This window comes from Dasypus novemcinctus, chromosome 5 (assembly GCF_030445035.2).
Source record: "Dasypus novemcinctus isolate mDasNov1 chromosome 5, mDasNov1.1.hap2, whole genome shotgun sequence".
NCBI lineage: Eukaryota > Metazoa > Chordata > Mammalia > Cingulata > Dasypodidae > Dasypus > Dasypus novemcinctus.
This window is the reverse complement of record NC_080677.1, coordinates 80,553,486-80,569,731: the sequence shown is the minus strand read 5'-3', so window position 1 is coordinate 80,569,731 and position 16,246 is coordinate 80,553,486. Positions and strand designations below refer to the sequence as shown.

The window sequence follows — 16,246 nt, the reverse complement described above, 5'->3', positions numbered from 1 at the left end:
TGCTGTCTAAACAACGTACTGCAACTGAAGTAATAATCACAAAGTCCATTTACGATTGTCACTGTATGCCGGGCCCTGTGCTGGGGCCTCGGTATCTAAAATCTCATTTCATCATCACAACAATCCCAAAAGAAGAGCCTTAGTACCCATTGAACAGATGAGGAAACTGAGGCTCTGTGAGATAAGGCAGGTTCTTGAGTGAAGAGCTGACTGGCGATTTTAAGTTACAACTGTGGATCTTAAACCTGTGCTCCAGCTTCCACCCCGCAGTGCTTTCCCCATTCCCAACCATATTAGCAGTGACACTGTTGGGGTAGGTGGGTTTTGCTTCAATTAACCGGTGCACATTAACTTTAAATTTGCATTTATTTATATTTAGGTTAATGGCCAAAAGCGATTTCTAGAGCATGGCTAACCAGAAGTAGTTAGGAAAGAAGCTGAATCCAGTGAAGAGCAGAGCGCTCCTCAACCTGTAACATCAGAGCAGTTTCGGGGAGCCCCGAGTGAACAAAGACTATGCTAATAGCAACTGACAGAGTAAAAATACAATCAACATAAGGAAAATTGCTCAACTATACACTAGAAAGGAGGGAATGAAAATTAAATAAGATTTCTTTCCTCATAATCTTGGCAAAAATTAAAATGTTTGAAAATTAGGGCACATTTCTATACTGTTAGTGAGAGTATGAATTGGTCAGCTACTTCAGAAGACAATTTGACAGAATTTATTAAAATTAAAAATGCACATATCCAGCAATTCTACTTCTGGGTAGAAACACTCCCACATGAGCCCAAGGAGACATGTATAACAATAAATATGTTGACAACTCCATTGTTTGTAAATCCAAAAACTTAAATGCCTATCAATAAGAGAATCTTATTGATAGGATCTGCCAGGGGGCTTTAAGGCAGCATTACTTTGAGATAACACACCCCCATTTTGGCTTTCCATCCCCAGCCAGAATGCAAATTTCATGTTTGTTTGTTTGTTTTTCTAACATTTCTATAATAGTTTTCTTTGTTAATAGAAAACCCTTGTCTATCCAGACCTAGCACATAGCCCGGCCCTAAATCAAAATCAATGAATCCAAAGCTTGGAATTCCTATTCTCCTTCCCACTCCTGTTGCTACTGGGGATCTTTGATCCCTGCCCTGTTTTTAATCCATCAACATGTGAGGGGGCAGGGAAAAGGCAGGCAAAGTTGTCTAACAAGGTGAGGAAGATGGCACACCTGCCCTCCAGATGCCAAGAGCTTTTATAAAAGGTAACAAAGTATGTAACAAATTTTCCCCCCAATTACAATTCTCCGAGAGAGTGGGTTAGAGAAATAAATTTATAGAGAAGAGTGGCAGATGGGGTAGATGGATTCAATTAAGGCAGAGAACATCAAACAATTTTGAGGACGTCTCACCTTAATGGAACATGTCATTTTTTCCTTGTTGCCTCCAGGTAACTCCCAACGACAGTCCAGGTAGGAAGTAGGGTGCACACAGAGAGCCTCAACCCCAGCAGGACCTTAATATCCTCAAATGAGAAAGCTCATAATCCCTCTTCTCTTCTTTTCAATAATGTGGTGAACAGCACATGAATCACACTAAGTGAAGGCAAGATGCGTATTTCTACGGAACCAGGTGTTATTCAAATTAAATAGGCATTTTCCATCATCATCTCCGTTGAATTGATTTGTTATGTGGTCTATGGGAGAGTCTCCTTTTTAATGAAACCAACCACTCTGTCATTTTTTTCTAAGAAAGATAATAAAAACAATGAAAATATTCATATCCCTTTTATCTTTCTAAATATTAATCATGAGAAGAGGGTGTTAAGCCTTAGATGGTTTTATCATGTAGACATTCTACTCACACATTTTAAATTACTGTTTTGCAGGTCACTTTATTTCTATTAAGAATGTATAATATTCTTGCTGCCACAAACAGTATTTTTAATCATTTATACTAAAAGGAATTCAAATCTGCAATACATTTCCCATATACCTAGTGGATAGATAACCACAAAGGTGTATATAATAATACATATGCACCATGTTGGTCCAAATACTGTTTTCGACTGACCTCAATTTTCAATTAAATTAAGTGTAAAAGTCTAGTAGTTTGATGAGCAATGCATTCTTTATTTTCTGGTTCCCAGCTGTGCAATTTAATTGACAGCTACGTTATACATACTTACAAAGTCATAGGTGAGTTACAGTTTCACAACACTGGTGTTAGTGGAGAAATTGTGGAAGGCTTGGAATAGAAACTCTACAACTATACTCCCTAACTCTAGCTGCCACAATGTATATGTTCTGATTTCCAGTTAAACCTGGCAATGTGTCTAAAGTTTTGTTTTTTAGAGATGCTACATCACTTTGAGATTCCAGCTCATGCTTTACTACGTTGCAAAGTAAAATCCTCCCAGCAGAGGGGAAATCTATTTAGGCTGTCATAAGCTTCAGGGTCCTATGCAACCACTTCCACTTGAGAGACCTCAGCTGGGGGAGTGAGCTAATGTCAAAATATGGAACTGTGGCTTTATTTTTCTGCCACCGAGGCAGCCTGGTTTCTTCTGATGAGAAGTCACCTTTGAGTTTTTTGTTTTACAATGGAACAGAAGACAGAATTCTAGAAGCTCACGTCACTGACTCCGGCAACAGGGCTAGAGTTCCTTCATCACTCGACTCTCCAGCCCAGTGGTAGCAATACTATGTGGTGGTATTGCTATCAGTAAAGGTTTGTTTCCAAGAGTTATGTCATGTCTTTGTTGTTAGAGAATCCTTTACTACAAAGTAGTGGTTGAGTTTAAATAGCAAAAACTTGAGTACACAAAATATAAAGAGAACTTACAAAACCCAGCTGTGTACAAGATACTTGTGTAAACTACTCCACTAAGCTGGCAAAAACCTTCTGAGGAGGATGGTACACAATTCACAGGAGGCTCAAAAGAGGAACAACGGAACTGAGCTCAGAGTTTTCCTTTGTTAAACTTACTTTTCTAGTGAATATTTTGTCATCCAATCCCTTTGCACCCAAACCATTCTGTATGAGTTATATATTGTTGCATGACAAGTTACCCCAAAGCTTAACAACTTTAAAAGAACAAACATTGATCATCTCACAGTGTATGTGGGTCAGGGATCCAGACATGGATTAGCCCCAAGGATCCTTACAAGGCTGCAATCAAGGTGGTCCAGGGCTGTGGTCTCATCTTAAGGCTCTCCTGGAGGAGAGTAGGTTTCCCAGCTCACTTCGTGTGGCTGTTGGCAGGATTCAGCTCTTCACCGGCTGGTCCATGACAGGCAATACTTTTGCTGAAAAGACGGCTGGCTGGCTGGAAATGACCAGCACAGTGTCTAGCATATCATAAGAGGCCAATAAGTAATAAATATTTGTAAACAACACCCATCTTAAAGGACCCAATGGGTCCCTACCTATGTAAGAACCTTTCCAAAGATAGCACCGGCAAAGGGCATCTATCTGAGTCTGACAAAAACAAGCCCATTAACACAAACACCACAACTCTAAACAAATCTGTAGCTCCTCTCCTTCATCACCCCACCCTAGAACCTGTTTTGAAGTACACAGGGCCAGGTACACGGGCATTAGTGGCAGAATCAGGGCAGAATTCAGGACAAATCAACTTCAAATCAGGGTGCTTCAGGTATGGGCAAAGAAAAGAGATGCTGGAGGAAAAAAGGAAAACTATATTTATTGGAAGGGTTGGGGGGGGGGCATGTATCCATACATTTTAGGAAATTCCTAGTAAATAGAAGAGATTTTAGGAAAAGATATGAGAAGACCTTTTAATGCTCTGCTGCCTAACCTGTCAGGCAGAGGATGGAAATCTCAAAGCACGAAGCGTCTAAAATCCAGGAGGAAATCTAACGCTTCCTTTCTAAAGCGAATTCTCCCGGGAACCAGATCCCAGGGCATTGGTTGCATCCGCTAGCCGGGGTCACCTTCCTCCCGAGGGTGAAAGCGCTGGCGACTCACTTACTGGAAAGTGCTCGAGAGGCTGCCCCCCACCACCACCCCGGCCCAGCATCGTCTTCCTAGAGCGGGTGAATTCACTCTTTCGCTATAGCGATCCTGGAGCAAAGTCTACGCAGTGGTTCTGGGAGAGCCCGAGACACGAATCGCGCAGGGAATCTGGAGCCACACGGGGCCTGAATTTCGAGCTTTGCATGCCCCGCTGCCTGAGATGGGACGGCAGCTCTTCGCGTCCCAACTCACCTGCTTTTTAAAACCATTTTCATTTACCCATTGGTCTCAGCAACCAGAAGCAGCAGCAGAATCCTCCCCGGTCCAAGATCCACCATGAAAGAGAAGAACGGTTGGTGGCCGGCAGCCGAGGTCACCAGAGTCCCCTCCGTGGCTTGAAGTGGTGGTGGGATGCAAACCTGCTCCGCTACTCCCCACCAAGCAGCCGGAGACCCCGCGGCGCGAGGGCGCCTCACGGTTGCCAGCAGGAACCCGCCGAGGCAGGGATACACAGAAAGGGCTGCGCGCAAAAAACTTTCCACCTTGGAGCGGCAACTCTGCGGGAAAGACCACCGCTCCGCCCGCCCCAGCTCGTGCGCCTCCCCTCCCCATCGCCCCCTCACGCCTCCCCGAGACCCGCACGCCCGGCCCCTCCGCCCCGGGCTCGCGGCCGCCGGCCGCAGGCAGCGGCGAGCGGCGCCGCAGCCTCGGGTCTCCGGCACGCGGCGCTCGCCGGGCGGCGCGGCCCCTCCCCGGCGGGCGGCGCGGGGCGCGGGCTCCTCTCTGCTGCCTCTGGCGGCCGCGCGCGCCGCGAGCAGCGCCGAGCCGGCTCCGGGCGCCCGCCCGCGGCCCCTCCTCCTCCCTCTTTTCCCCTCCTCCTCCTCCGCCTCCCTCCTCCCATCCCTCCCTCCCTCTCCCTTTCAGAACACTCAATGTCGGAACGTTCCGAAGATGACGTCGGAGCGTTCTCGAATCCCGTGTCTCTCGGCTGCTGCTGCCGAAGGAACAGGGAAAAAGCAACAAGAAGGAAGAGCAATGGCGACACTGGATCGCAAAGTGCCCAGTCCGGAGGCGTTTCTGGGCAAACCCTGGTCCTCCTGGATCGACGCCGCCAAATTACACTGCTCCGACAGTAAGAACCCCACCGCCTCCTCCTCCTTTTATTATCCTGTAACCTTTCCATTCACCTACAGCCACTGGGAAAAAGTGTGTGTGTGTGAGAGAGAGTGGCCCCCGGTGTCCTCCATGCTTCTCCCTCTCTCTCTAAATAAATACACACACAGACAGACCATCAGTGCACGGAGAGAGGCCCGGCTGCCACGGCTGTCTGTCTGCCTGTCTGTCTGTGCCGGCGCCCCGTGGCAGCCCGCGGGGTGGGCTTTCACAGCCCCACGGTGTGTCTGTTTAAAAGGCTACTCTGTTGCTGTTGCATAGTTTTTTTGGTACCTATCTGGGCCAGGTAGATGGAAACCCGGACTTGGGAGAATATGTTGCATTGCCAATTTTCATATACAGTATTTATATTGATCTGTTTGCAAATAAACACTCTCCCTCCCCCCTTGACTTTGGCTTTTTTTTTCCTTATTTTCTTTTTTCCTTTTCTTTTTCATCTGCAGATGTAGATTTAGAAGAGGCTGGAAAAGAGGGTGGAAAAAGCAGGGAGGTTATGAGGCTTAATAAAGAAGGTAAGTGGAGCTACTGGCATTTTAGTGTTAGCATGTGTGGCAGAATCTTCACAGGATTTCGAATATAATGTGAATTGTTCTGCTGGGTACAGAGTGACTAAGGCTTGTCAAAAATTGAGCACGCCCAGGTGACTACTGCTTCATGTTAACTTCTTTCAAAGTATAAATACAACTGGGGGGTAAAGGGGGAAAAGACTTATGAAGACAGAAGTTTCTGTACTTCAGTTGGAGTCCACGTTTGGACCTTATGATGCATATTTGCTATTTGCCTTTGGAGCATCATTGCCAAATGTTGGGGGTCAAAATCTCTGAAATGAGGAATGGGGTTCCCATCACAAGCATCCTAACCTTCCTTGTGGGTAAATGCATAGCAGTTTAATGAACCCCCACATGGTTAGTCATTTCAGCAGCGACTTCTCTATCCTCCACTGAAAACAGCTGTACATGGCAGCAAGTATGGCAGCATTTTCCAGCAAGTCACATTTGGCCCACTCTGGGTTTGGTCACAGTTTGTTGGGTGCGCTGTGTGTGCAGCCCCCCAGGCTACCTCCCATCTCTGTTTTCCCAACACGGAAATATGGTGCCTGAAATGGGACGTGGTGAGTAGATAGGTCATCCCAGACCAAGACATGAGCATGAAAACCTGCTGGAACTGTGCGTTGACCACACATGGCCATCATAAATAAATCATATCGTGTGAGCGTTTGCAAGCCTGCCATATGTAACTCTGGCCTATGGGCTCTGAATGGAGCAACTCCAGAGGCCACTTTCTGCTGTGCAAATGCATGGGTTTGTTTGAATTGTGATTCACCAACTGATGTCTTACAAACATGCTTGGTTGAAATTGAGGGTGGCAGGAAGGCACAAGGGGGCTGAAGAGGTTGTTGGAAAGTACTGAAAGAGTTCAGGCATAACTGGGCCATAGAAGCATTGTCATCCAAAATGAATGGAGGGAAAGGCCTTTAGTTTCCAAAAGAATGGTCCCCCTCACAAATGGGATGTCACCCTATATGGCAGCTGAACCCTGCTTGGAAAGATCTAACTCATTCTGTGGACCAACATCTAGGACTGTCAGTTTCCTGACCATCCAGTGAGAGAAATTTGTGCGTCAGAAAAAATATCATGGAAGCTAAAATGCATGCATTTTCATGGACAGTTCTCTAGCATAGTGTTTCTGTTAATTAAGCACTTTGGGAACGAAACCTTATTCTAAAGATGTTTTCCTCTATATCTCTTAGTGTGATCTTGGCATGTGTCTTTAGGATGCATGCGGGAATGATGTCAAATGGACTTCTTACAAGTGGCAGCTTATTTGTGCTAAATGTCCATGTGTGTTGGCAAAAGAAACTGTCACTAGAGATTATTTTACTTCACAAACTCTTGAGATCTTTAAAAGCTCATGGGACTGTGTTATCAGACCAACAAGAATGAAAAGCTTTCTGCTATAAAAGACATGAGGTTGTGAAAACCTTTAAAATAAAGTTGAGTGAAGGTCATCATACAGCACAAGAATTGGCACCTCTCAGGTCTGGGTGATGGATTGGACCTGTAAGTCACAAAACTCATGTTCTGCTCCCTCCTCCCCTTCAATTTCAAAAGACTCTTTCTCAGATTCCCTCCGCCTCATGAGAAATGGATTCTTTTAAGGAAAAATGAAAAGCACTTCTTGCCTCAGAAGTCACAAGTGGTACATCCGGCTTATTATGTCCTTTGTCCTGTAAAGGTACAAAGATTTAGCTCCTAATTATATGCATTTGCATTAAGGATACCCACTGTTCAGTATAACATGCAATTTCTGAGTTCACCAAAATAACCAGGTATGGGCTGAATTCTCTTTGTTCGTTGACCTGTTAGAACAGACTTGAGGGAGCAATTCATGATGGTTTCTCTGATCTATACATATAGTTTTCCTTATAGGTAAGATATACATGTGCTATACATATTCCCCTATGGTGTGGAATTTAAGGGTCAAGTTTGGACTCTCTGTCAGAGTATTTAGTCACTAGAGTCTCCAGAAATGTTGGTTGCGTTCATCTTGCCATAGTTCTCCTTGTTGGAATTATCATGTGGAAGGTCTCATGGTAGGTGTGTGTTTGTGGATGTATCGCTACAGGATGCAAAATGGCCTGTGTATGACTGCGTGTATCTATGTGTAGATTTACCGTGATGCTATCTTGAGAAGAAATTTGGGCTTGAATAGTGACGAATGAATAAAATAGTTTAGCAATTTTAATTATGCAATTGGATTTTGATTCAGATTTTTGTAGGTTAAGTTCAGAGAAAGAAGGTAGGCTGGAAATGAGAAATAAAGATCATTTCACCTTCTGCCTCTATTTGGCCACAGTTTCGGAAGACCCAAGAGAGACGTGCAGACTTTTTGAATAACCTGATTCTTCTAATGTAGTTCCTTCCCCACTCCTCATTCCTTTAACCCTTCTCTGCTTCAATTCTCCACCTAGATCAGGTATGAAATGTGAAACTGAATGCTTTGAAATCTCGCTAATATGGTCTTTACATCAATGTTATTATTTCATCCAGAATTAGCTAAAATTATGGTCAAAGGAAATTTGACAGATCAGATGCCCTTCCAAATACTTTTGAAACTTGCCAAATCTTTACCTGGGTTCAGAAGGGGTTGCTAATTCCATGCCCGGATGTGGGTATATGGAGTTATATGCAGGGCAGCTTGGTGTGGTGAAAGGAGCAGCAAAGAGGGCTTTGAGTCCAGCCTCCTTAATTTCCCTTGTCCTGACCTATTCTCTCACCAATATAGGAAGGGGGAGACACTAAATGTCCTCTAAAGTTCCTTTGAGACCTCTTAACCTAAGTTTCATTTGAGATGCTGTCAATACCAGGCAGGCTGTTTTTAAAAAAAAATCAAGTTCCTGCTATTAAAAATATTTTCAACTGCTTCATTTGATTTTATTTTCTCAATTTATAACCTCCTAGTGGCACAAATTGCTGCATCTCATACACAAGCATATTCTGAATAATCTGGGCTTTTGCAAATAGTTTGGGAATGATATGTGGCCATCCCAACCCTGAGAAAACTGAGGGTCCGAATCCAAGTCCCAGTGTTAGGTGTCCCCACGCCCCAACCCCTTCCATTGGTGAATGAGTTGGCCTCAGTCAGCTTGGGTCAATCAGACATTCATAGTTCTTAACAGGAGAAACCTTATTGGCCTAATCTAAGATGTGAAATGTATTTATGATAGAAAATTGCAAGGGAAGGACTTTCATCTCTGTTAACCTTTCAAATAATTTTCTCTCCAGCTTAGTAGACTTATCTGAAGACTGTTTTCAAGTTAATTGGGAGAAAAGCTCTCAGTGTTGTAGAAAGATGATCCCCTTTTCCAATGGCTTACCTGAACATTTTTTTTTTAAGAATTCCTAAATAGGAACGTGGGTTCTTGTGGCTCAGTGTCTTTAACTATAAAATGGAGATATTAACAGGGCATTGTGAGGATTTAACAGAGATGATACCAAGGGCTTAGCACACAGTAAGTGCTTAATGAATGCATGCTGTTATTCTTTTTATCACCATCATTTATTAATAGAGCTAGTCCTAGAAAAAGTTTAATATTCTAATTAAGGTTTTTAACTAATCAGGCTATACTGCATCAGAAACATCATTTTTAGAGCATTTTTAAACCATTTTATCATAATTTTATAAAGCTAGTGATTTTTAAAAACCAATTTCTATGGCTATCCTTATTTCTAATGTAGCACAGTTAATAAGTGGCCAGTGGTATGTTTTATCAAGGGCTAGTGAAAAAAACTTAGGCCGTTTGCAGCCTATGGCTATGAAGGGTTTACCAAGTTCTTTTTGAAGAGTAGGAGATCTAAAAATTGTTTTTCATGATTGAGAAATTGTTTTATCACTGAGGAAATAAAGGCCTCAATAATCTGTATTTGGGTCTTTTGGAAACCTTCACTTGTCACTTTAGGCACTTGTCTGTGTTTTAATGTTCCCAGATGTTTGATTTGATGTAGGTAAACTTGTGGAATGCTTTCACTTGGAAAACTGTGCTGGGACCTGTAAGATCTTACTAAAAGCATTGCCATCCTCCTGAGATGCTGGTCGAATGGGGCTGGAACAGGACATAGGTGGAAGTAGGAGTATTGATGGGAGCATATTCGGTCTGGGTTTAGGAGGCCTGAAGTTATTGCTGGATGGGAGCAACTTGGGGGATTGGGGGAATGGCAGCTGACCCAGTGAGAATGCAGTGTTCTTAGAATTGAGCCAAGGAAGCTGGCCACACAGAGTGGAGATTTATGGGAAACTGCAGAAGGCTTCCCTTTATCATACAGACAACTCTGTTATCTATGTTAATAGGAGTTGGGAAGGCATGAAGTCCACAGATTACACAGATAAACCTCATTTTCACCATTAGTTTCAACTTCTGTCTCCATTAAGCCTACCTTCCTCCCTTTTTGCTAACAAGCAGCAAAATTTGTTCACTTTGTCATTCTGTTATCCCTCTTCTCTTGCCCAGTGTTTGTAACAGAAGGACAGGAGAGCTGGAGTGGCCTACAGGTGGTAGGAAAGATGAAGAGGAGGAGAAGTAAGGGCTTGAAGAATTAATACGCTTTTTAGCTGCAGCCAACTGATGGGTAGAGGGGGTAGGTGATGATCAAGATAGCAAAACTGTAAGAAGACATAGGCATCATCATGGCTTTGAAAAAATGAAACTTCTCAAATGAATATCTCTTCACATCCAAGTATTCCCATGTGCCTAGGTTTCCATGTGGAGAAATGGGCTGTGCACCCTTTGAAATACTGTATATGATATTCCCTTCCTAGCAGAGTTACGCTGGGCCAGGTTCTCATCACTTGTCATTCTCTGAGGATTTTTTTCACCTCTGTTAGATCTAGACTATTATGTACACATACTCTAATGTTAGTGCTGCTCATTTTTCTGAGTAGGTAATATGGTTCACATGTTACCATATTCAAAAGGATACACAAGTAAAAGGCTCTGTCCCAGCCCATGCAGACCCCCTCTGCAGTGGTAACGACTGTTTACCAGTGGTTGTCTATCCTTCCAAAGATATTCTGTGTGCATTCAAGGGGATCCATGTATATTTTTTTCTCCTCCTTTTCCTCACACGAATGACAGCATACTATACATATTGGCTAGTGACTTGCCATTTTCATTTCTCTTAGAGAGCTGTCCATAGCAAGTCAAGGGGACCTGCTGCATTCTCTTTGTAATGCATGCATAGTAGGATGATAATTTAAGCATTTGGGTGTCTTGCTTCATTTGTAATATACTCCCTACTGCTTTCTTAACCTCATTCGTACCCAGATCTCACAATGTGCCAGCACCAGGGCAAGGCACTGGGGATAGAGCAGTGAGAAAGCACAGTCTCTACCCTCATGGCATTTCCACCCTAATCGTGAAGGCAGACAGCGAAAAAGTCACAGCGACTGTGATGAGTGCTCTCAAAGTGAAAATTGGGGTGCTGTTGGGAGGCATAGGAGGAGGAACTAATTTAGGTTAGGGGCTCAGGGAAGGCCTTCCTGAGGAAATTTTATTTAAGCAAAGGCCCGGAGGATAAAAAGATGTTTTCTAGGTACAGGGCTGGGCAGGCATGGAATTAGGGGGTGTGAAGGCCCAAAAGTGTGAGAGAATATAGAATGTTTTAGAAAATAAAAAGCTAGTGGCTATAACAAAGATTTCAAAGCAGAGCGTAGTATAATGCAGTATTTCTCAACCTTGACACTATTGACATCTTGATTTCTTTGTGGTGGAGAGCTGTCCTGTGCACTGTAGGATATTTGGCAACATCCCTGGCATCTACCCACTAAATTCTAGTGGCATCTTCTCCTGCTCCCTCAATTGTGACAACCAAAAATGTCTCCAGACATTGCCAAATATCCCCAGAGAGGCAAAATCGCTGCAGTAGAGAATCACTGGTATGAGGTGAAGCTGGAGAAGTAAGAACATGAGGAGAATAGACGGAGAAACTACAGAAATATTTTGCTGATGTCTGGCCATGCCTTAGACCTGCAATCCAGGTGACTCTGCCTCATTGAATAATCCGCAGACATATAGGAAGCTGTGCCTATCCCTTGGCCCTGGACTACATTTGGGAGCATCTAAAGAGAGAAGACTCAGTCCCTCAAGGAGCCTTCCACCAAAGGTTTATAAGATGACTCCTCCAAACCTTCTATTCCATTCTGTAGTACTTGGTGCTACAGTGAAATTCAGGTGCTAATTCTGAGTGGCCCAACCCTCCCTCATTGTGGGTCAAGGAGACCCCAAGGCACCCGTTCTGATCATGACAGCATTTATTGTATGGTGGCCTCTGATGGCAAAAGCACCATAGCGAAGCGTTAAGGATTTCAGCTTATATTTAAAGTCAGGCTGGAAATACAACTGGCGTTCTCTGCAGTTTGATTACCCATGGGATTTGTCTGAAATGGGGATGCACATGATGGAGAGCAAAGCGGCTGGTTTCAGAATTTCCATGTTAGGGATTGGAAAATAGGAAGCGCAGGAGAGGCTCTGATTCTTGAGGGCTTTTAACCTGCCTGCCAAGTGATCGACAACAGTGGTTAGGGACTTTGTGGCCTGTTAACTCCTTCAGCCGCGGGTCAAAGGGGCCTGCTGGCTCTGCTTCAGCCTCGCTGTAGGAAGGTTAGGCAGGTTTGCTTCTGCCTGGTTTTCCCTGTAGGTTGTGTGTATGTCCTTTGGGCTGACCTTTCACTCATGATACTTTGTTTCATTCATGATGTCCTTCATAAATATACATAAAATGATCCTAGCAGACAGTGAGAGCCTGTTCTAGACAAATGCCTCTTGTCCACAGACCCCAAAGTCTGAGGGGCCCCAGTGCTCACATCTGGAAACCGATCATTTGCTGACTATAATAACCAAACATCACCATGATGGAGAGGATGAGGGTTGGCCAATGGGTTGCACTTTTTCTGAATGTGGTGGAAACTGGATGACACTGTGTCTCTCACTCCCTCACACCCTTGGGTTCCACCAGTGATGGGCTCCAGCTACCGCTGTTCAGCTGGCTCTTGCTTACTCTCTCCTGTGATAGAGCTCACCTGGGCCATTTCTGCCACATACCTGGATTCCAACACGGAGGCACCTGAACTGATAAGGGCCTGCAAGTGGGCAGATGCTGAGGTGTAGGATCCTCAGGACTTAGGGGCCAGAACTGACTCACCCCAATGCCAATAAGTTAAGCTGAGATTCAGCTGTGGGAAAAGCCTTTTTTTTTTTGTAGAAGCTTTGTTCTTGTACCTGTGGTTTCATAACACATTTCCACTTGCCAATTTTAAGGGATCAGGTGCTTAAAGAAAAAAAGGAAACTAAATGAATACTCTCTAGGGCAGGACAAAGTGGCACCGGGTCGCCATAGCAAGGAAGATAAAAGTGGCTCGATGACCGGCTCTTTGAACATAGAAGCAGTTATCAGTGTAGCTGCTTCTAGGAAGCAGATCGCAGGTCCCTGAATATTAATGTTGCAGAGATACCCTTCATCAGGTGAGAGTGGGAACTAGGCTGCCCTGCCCAGTGCACCAGTAGGAGTCCTGGGGTATGGGTAGGGACCGAGGAGACCCAATCTGTGACACTCACATGGGTGTGTCTAGTGTTCAGAGGCATGGAAGATGGTTGAGACGAGTTACCAGCTTGTTCATATTGGAGCAAGGTGATGTCCAGCACTTTTAAAAGGTGTGTTGGCAATGCAGACTTGGGAGTCTCACGGAGCATAATATGAACCTTGACGCAGTCACTTACTAACTGTGTAGTAACTTAACTTTTCTGAGCCTCAGTTTCCTCATCTTTCATCTTCAAAATAGGAAAATAATTCTTACCTCTCAAGATATTTTTAGCAAAAGCTCCATTGTAGAGTACCCACGGTAAGCCAGATGGGATATAAGGGACTGACATAATAACTCACTTATTTTTACAATGGAGCTTTTGCTAAAATGATTGTTATTTTCTGCCAGGAACTTGGGTCCTCTTCTTGGACTGAGCAGAGCTGCTACTTTTAGGGGACAGATGATCTTCTCACTGCTCCAGGAGTATACCTGGTATTCAGTAGGCATCTTTGGTCAACATTTGTGTCCCTGACTTTTTAAGGATGCCAGGAATAAAAACCAAATAAAAATGGTCCTTGTACCATTAGTTTTCAAGAATGAATTTCTTTTGGTGCTTTTCAGAGTGTCGTCATTCTCATGAGGACCCCATGTAGAAATCCGCAGGTACTTAGCATCCCAGGCCCCGTGGTCAGTCATACTCAATCAGAAGTGGAGCTCCGGAATATGCATTTCAAACAGATTCCCCAGATGGCTCCAATGTCTAGTGAACTTTGAGATCCAATGTTAATTGGTGAAGAGAAGCAGCTCCCAACCCTGCCCAGCTTCATAATCCCTTGTGGAGGTTTTTTTTCTTTTAATCTGAGATGATCTAGAGTCACCCACCTACATATTTTTTTTAAGATTTATTTTTTTTATTTATCCCCTCCTCATTGTTTGCGCTCACTGTCTGCTCACTCTCTGTGTTTGTTGTGTATTCTCTGTGTCTGCTCATGTTTTTTTAGGAGTGCTGGGAGCCGAACCTGGGGCCTCCCGTGTGGGAGGAAGGTGCCCAATCGCTTGGGCCAAGTCGACTCCCTGCTTGATGTGTCTCTTGTTATGTCTCCTCATTGCATCATCTTGTTGCGTCAGCTCTCCATGCCAGCCCCTCTCATTAGCTTGCTCTCTTGCTTGTCTTTTTTAGGAGGTACCAGAAATTGAACCCGGGACCTCTCATGTGGTAGGTGGGCACCCAACTGCTTGCGCTATTTCTGCTCCCCTGTGAAGCTTTTTAAAAGTAAAGATGCCAGAACCACTCCCAGAGGTTCTGATTCCGTAAGTCTGGGATAAAGGGGTTAGGGGAGCCACTTAGGTGTTTTTTAAAATAACAGTCCTAGCTGCCATTTCTTAAGCACGGACTAAGGGCCAGGCACAGTGCTAAATGTGCATTTGTCACATAATCCTCAAGACCACCCTATGAGGCACGTCCTATTATCAATCCCATTTTAGAGAGTAGGAAGCTGAGGCTCAGAGAGGTTGTGACTTGCCCACTGGTTGGTAGAAGCTCTGGGGTGTGAATCCAGGGGCATCACCTGTGTCATAGTGTTGCCCTGAGAGCAGGGGTGGGACTAGGGTGAGGCCAGCGAGGCACCCAGGACACACATTTAAGGAGGCACTCATGCAGACTGCAGGTGCAGGGCTGTCAGCCAGGAGCCAAGGCCTCCTTAAATGTTGCATCCTGGGCTCTTCTCTAGCCTCACCCTAGTCCCAGCCCTGCCCAGAAGAACAAGTTCTTTAAGCAGAATGGTGAAGGTGGACTAGCTTTTCTTCCCTCTCGTGTATGCAAGCCAGTGGCCTGCTGCTAGGGCCTGGGTCTCTCTTTCAGTGAAACGTTTTCTCATCCCAAGACATGGGCTTTGGGGCCTCTGTGGTCAGAGTCCTGGCCTCAGGGAAATCTGTGGAGCTGATTCAAACTGTTCCTTTTTGGGAGAAGGTGTTAGCAAAGATGGTTGCCAGGCAACTCCAGGGGCATCTATCTACAGTGATGATTTCTCTCGTTTTCCCTTTTAAACATCTTCTAGGCCGTTCTTCAGTTTCCCTCTTGGGGCTGGGATTGTTAGGGTTTTCATGAAGGGTGTGCTCCTTTGAATGATGGAGCAGAGACAGCTTTTCTATACCTGCCGTATTAGAAGTGTCCTTCTGATGGGTGATATACTTGCTAAATGGGTGTGAAGGTCCTTTGCCTCCTCCAGCCACAGTGATGCCCTGGTTGTCTCTAGCTCCAAGGGAGAGTGACAAGGAGGATTCTTTGGACTGAAGAGGACGAGAAAGGCACAGAATGCCTCTCCCACGTGAGGACGGGATGATGTGATAATGTTCAGTTCCTTTGGGTTTACCTACTCCTAAATAACCAAGGCACTTAAGCATTTTGTACGTGATGACCTCATTGGTCCCAGAGGAGTCAGCGTTCTCTCTCTCAGCAGTTTCGGGGACCAGGGGAGTCCTTGACATGTGATCCCTCGTCAGCTGTGGCGCCTCTCCTGGTCAGGAGATTTATCTGCATGAGGTTTGAGGTGATCTCTGTGGCTCAGACAAAGACATCATGGCAGATGAAAATTGAAAGTAGGCGTACAACTTGTTTGACATAAACAAGGTCCAGGTTTAATAGAGTGGAAGATATTTGCTTTCTAAACGGAGTTGTTGAGGGATTCCTTTAAGTAGTTGACTCCCCTAGAGCTTTTTGAAAACCATTATTGTCTTTACAGAAGTTTAAGCAACGGCCAGTTTTCCACCTCTTTTGTCACCCCCTCCCTCCAGAGCCCAGCTTTGCCGTTCAGGTTTGCCCTGTGTCAGCAGATCCTCGCTCCTTGCACACTGCAGCAACAGGTGGGGGAGATTCCGGTGGGTCTGAACTCTCCTTCCACAGAGTACTCATCTCAGCCTTGATGTGCTGCATTGCTCAGCCCCTCATGGAGGTCTTTAGTGTCCCCCAGACTCCCTAGGCCCCAAGGCTCTGGGCCTTGTTCATATTTCCCTTATCCCC

The 16,246-nt window shown here is 44.8% G+C and overlaps 1 protein-coding gene and 1 long non-coding RNA gene across 5 annotated transcripts in view; one reads left to right on the top strand and one right to left on the bottom strand.

Moving 5' to 3' along the window:
• Nucleotides 1–4,583, bottom strand: part of LOC101434781 (uncharacterized) — a 31,219-nt gene extending 26,636 nt beyond the window's left edge. Inside the window, exons 1-2 of the long non-coding RNA XR_187817.5 lie at nt 3,117–4,583; nt 1,413–1,746 (exon numbers count right to left, since the gene is read on the bottom strand). This is a non-coding gene — a long non-coding RNA (uncharacterized lncRNA). The remainder of the gene's footprint in view (nt 1–1,412; nt 1,747–3,116) is intronic.
• A 286-nt stretch (nt 4,584–4,869) lies between these two features.
• The window catches only part of ATXN7L1 (ataxin 7 like 1), a 247,129-nt gene continuing 235,752 nt past the window's right edge, over nt 4,870–16,246 (top strand). For all 4 annotated transcript variants that reach the window (XM_023592521.3, XM_004448789.4, XM_071215208.1 and 1 more), the window contains exons 1-2: nt 4,870–5,110; nt 5,595–5,663. In XM_023592521.3, coding sequence (XP_023448289.1) covers nt 4,930–5,110; nt 5,595–5,663 — 250 coding nt within the window. In that variant the 5' untranslated portion in view covers nt 4,870–4,929. The remainder of the gene's footprint in view (nt 5,111–5,594; nt 5,664–16,246) is intronic.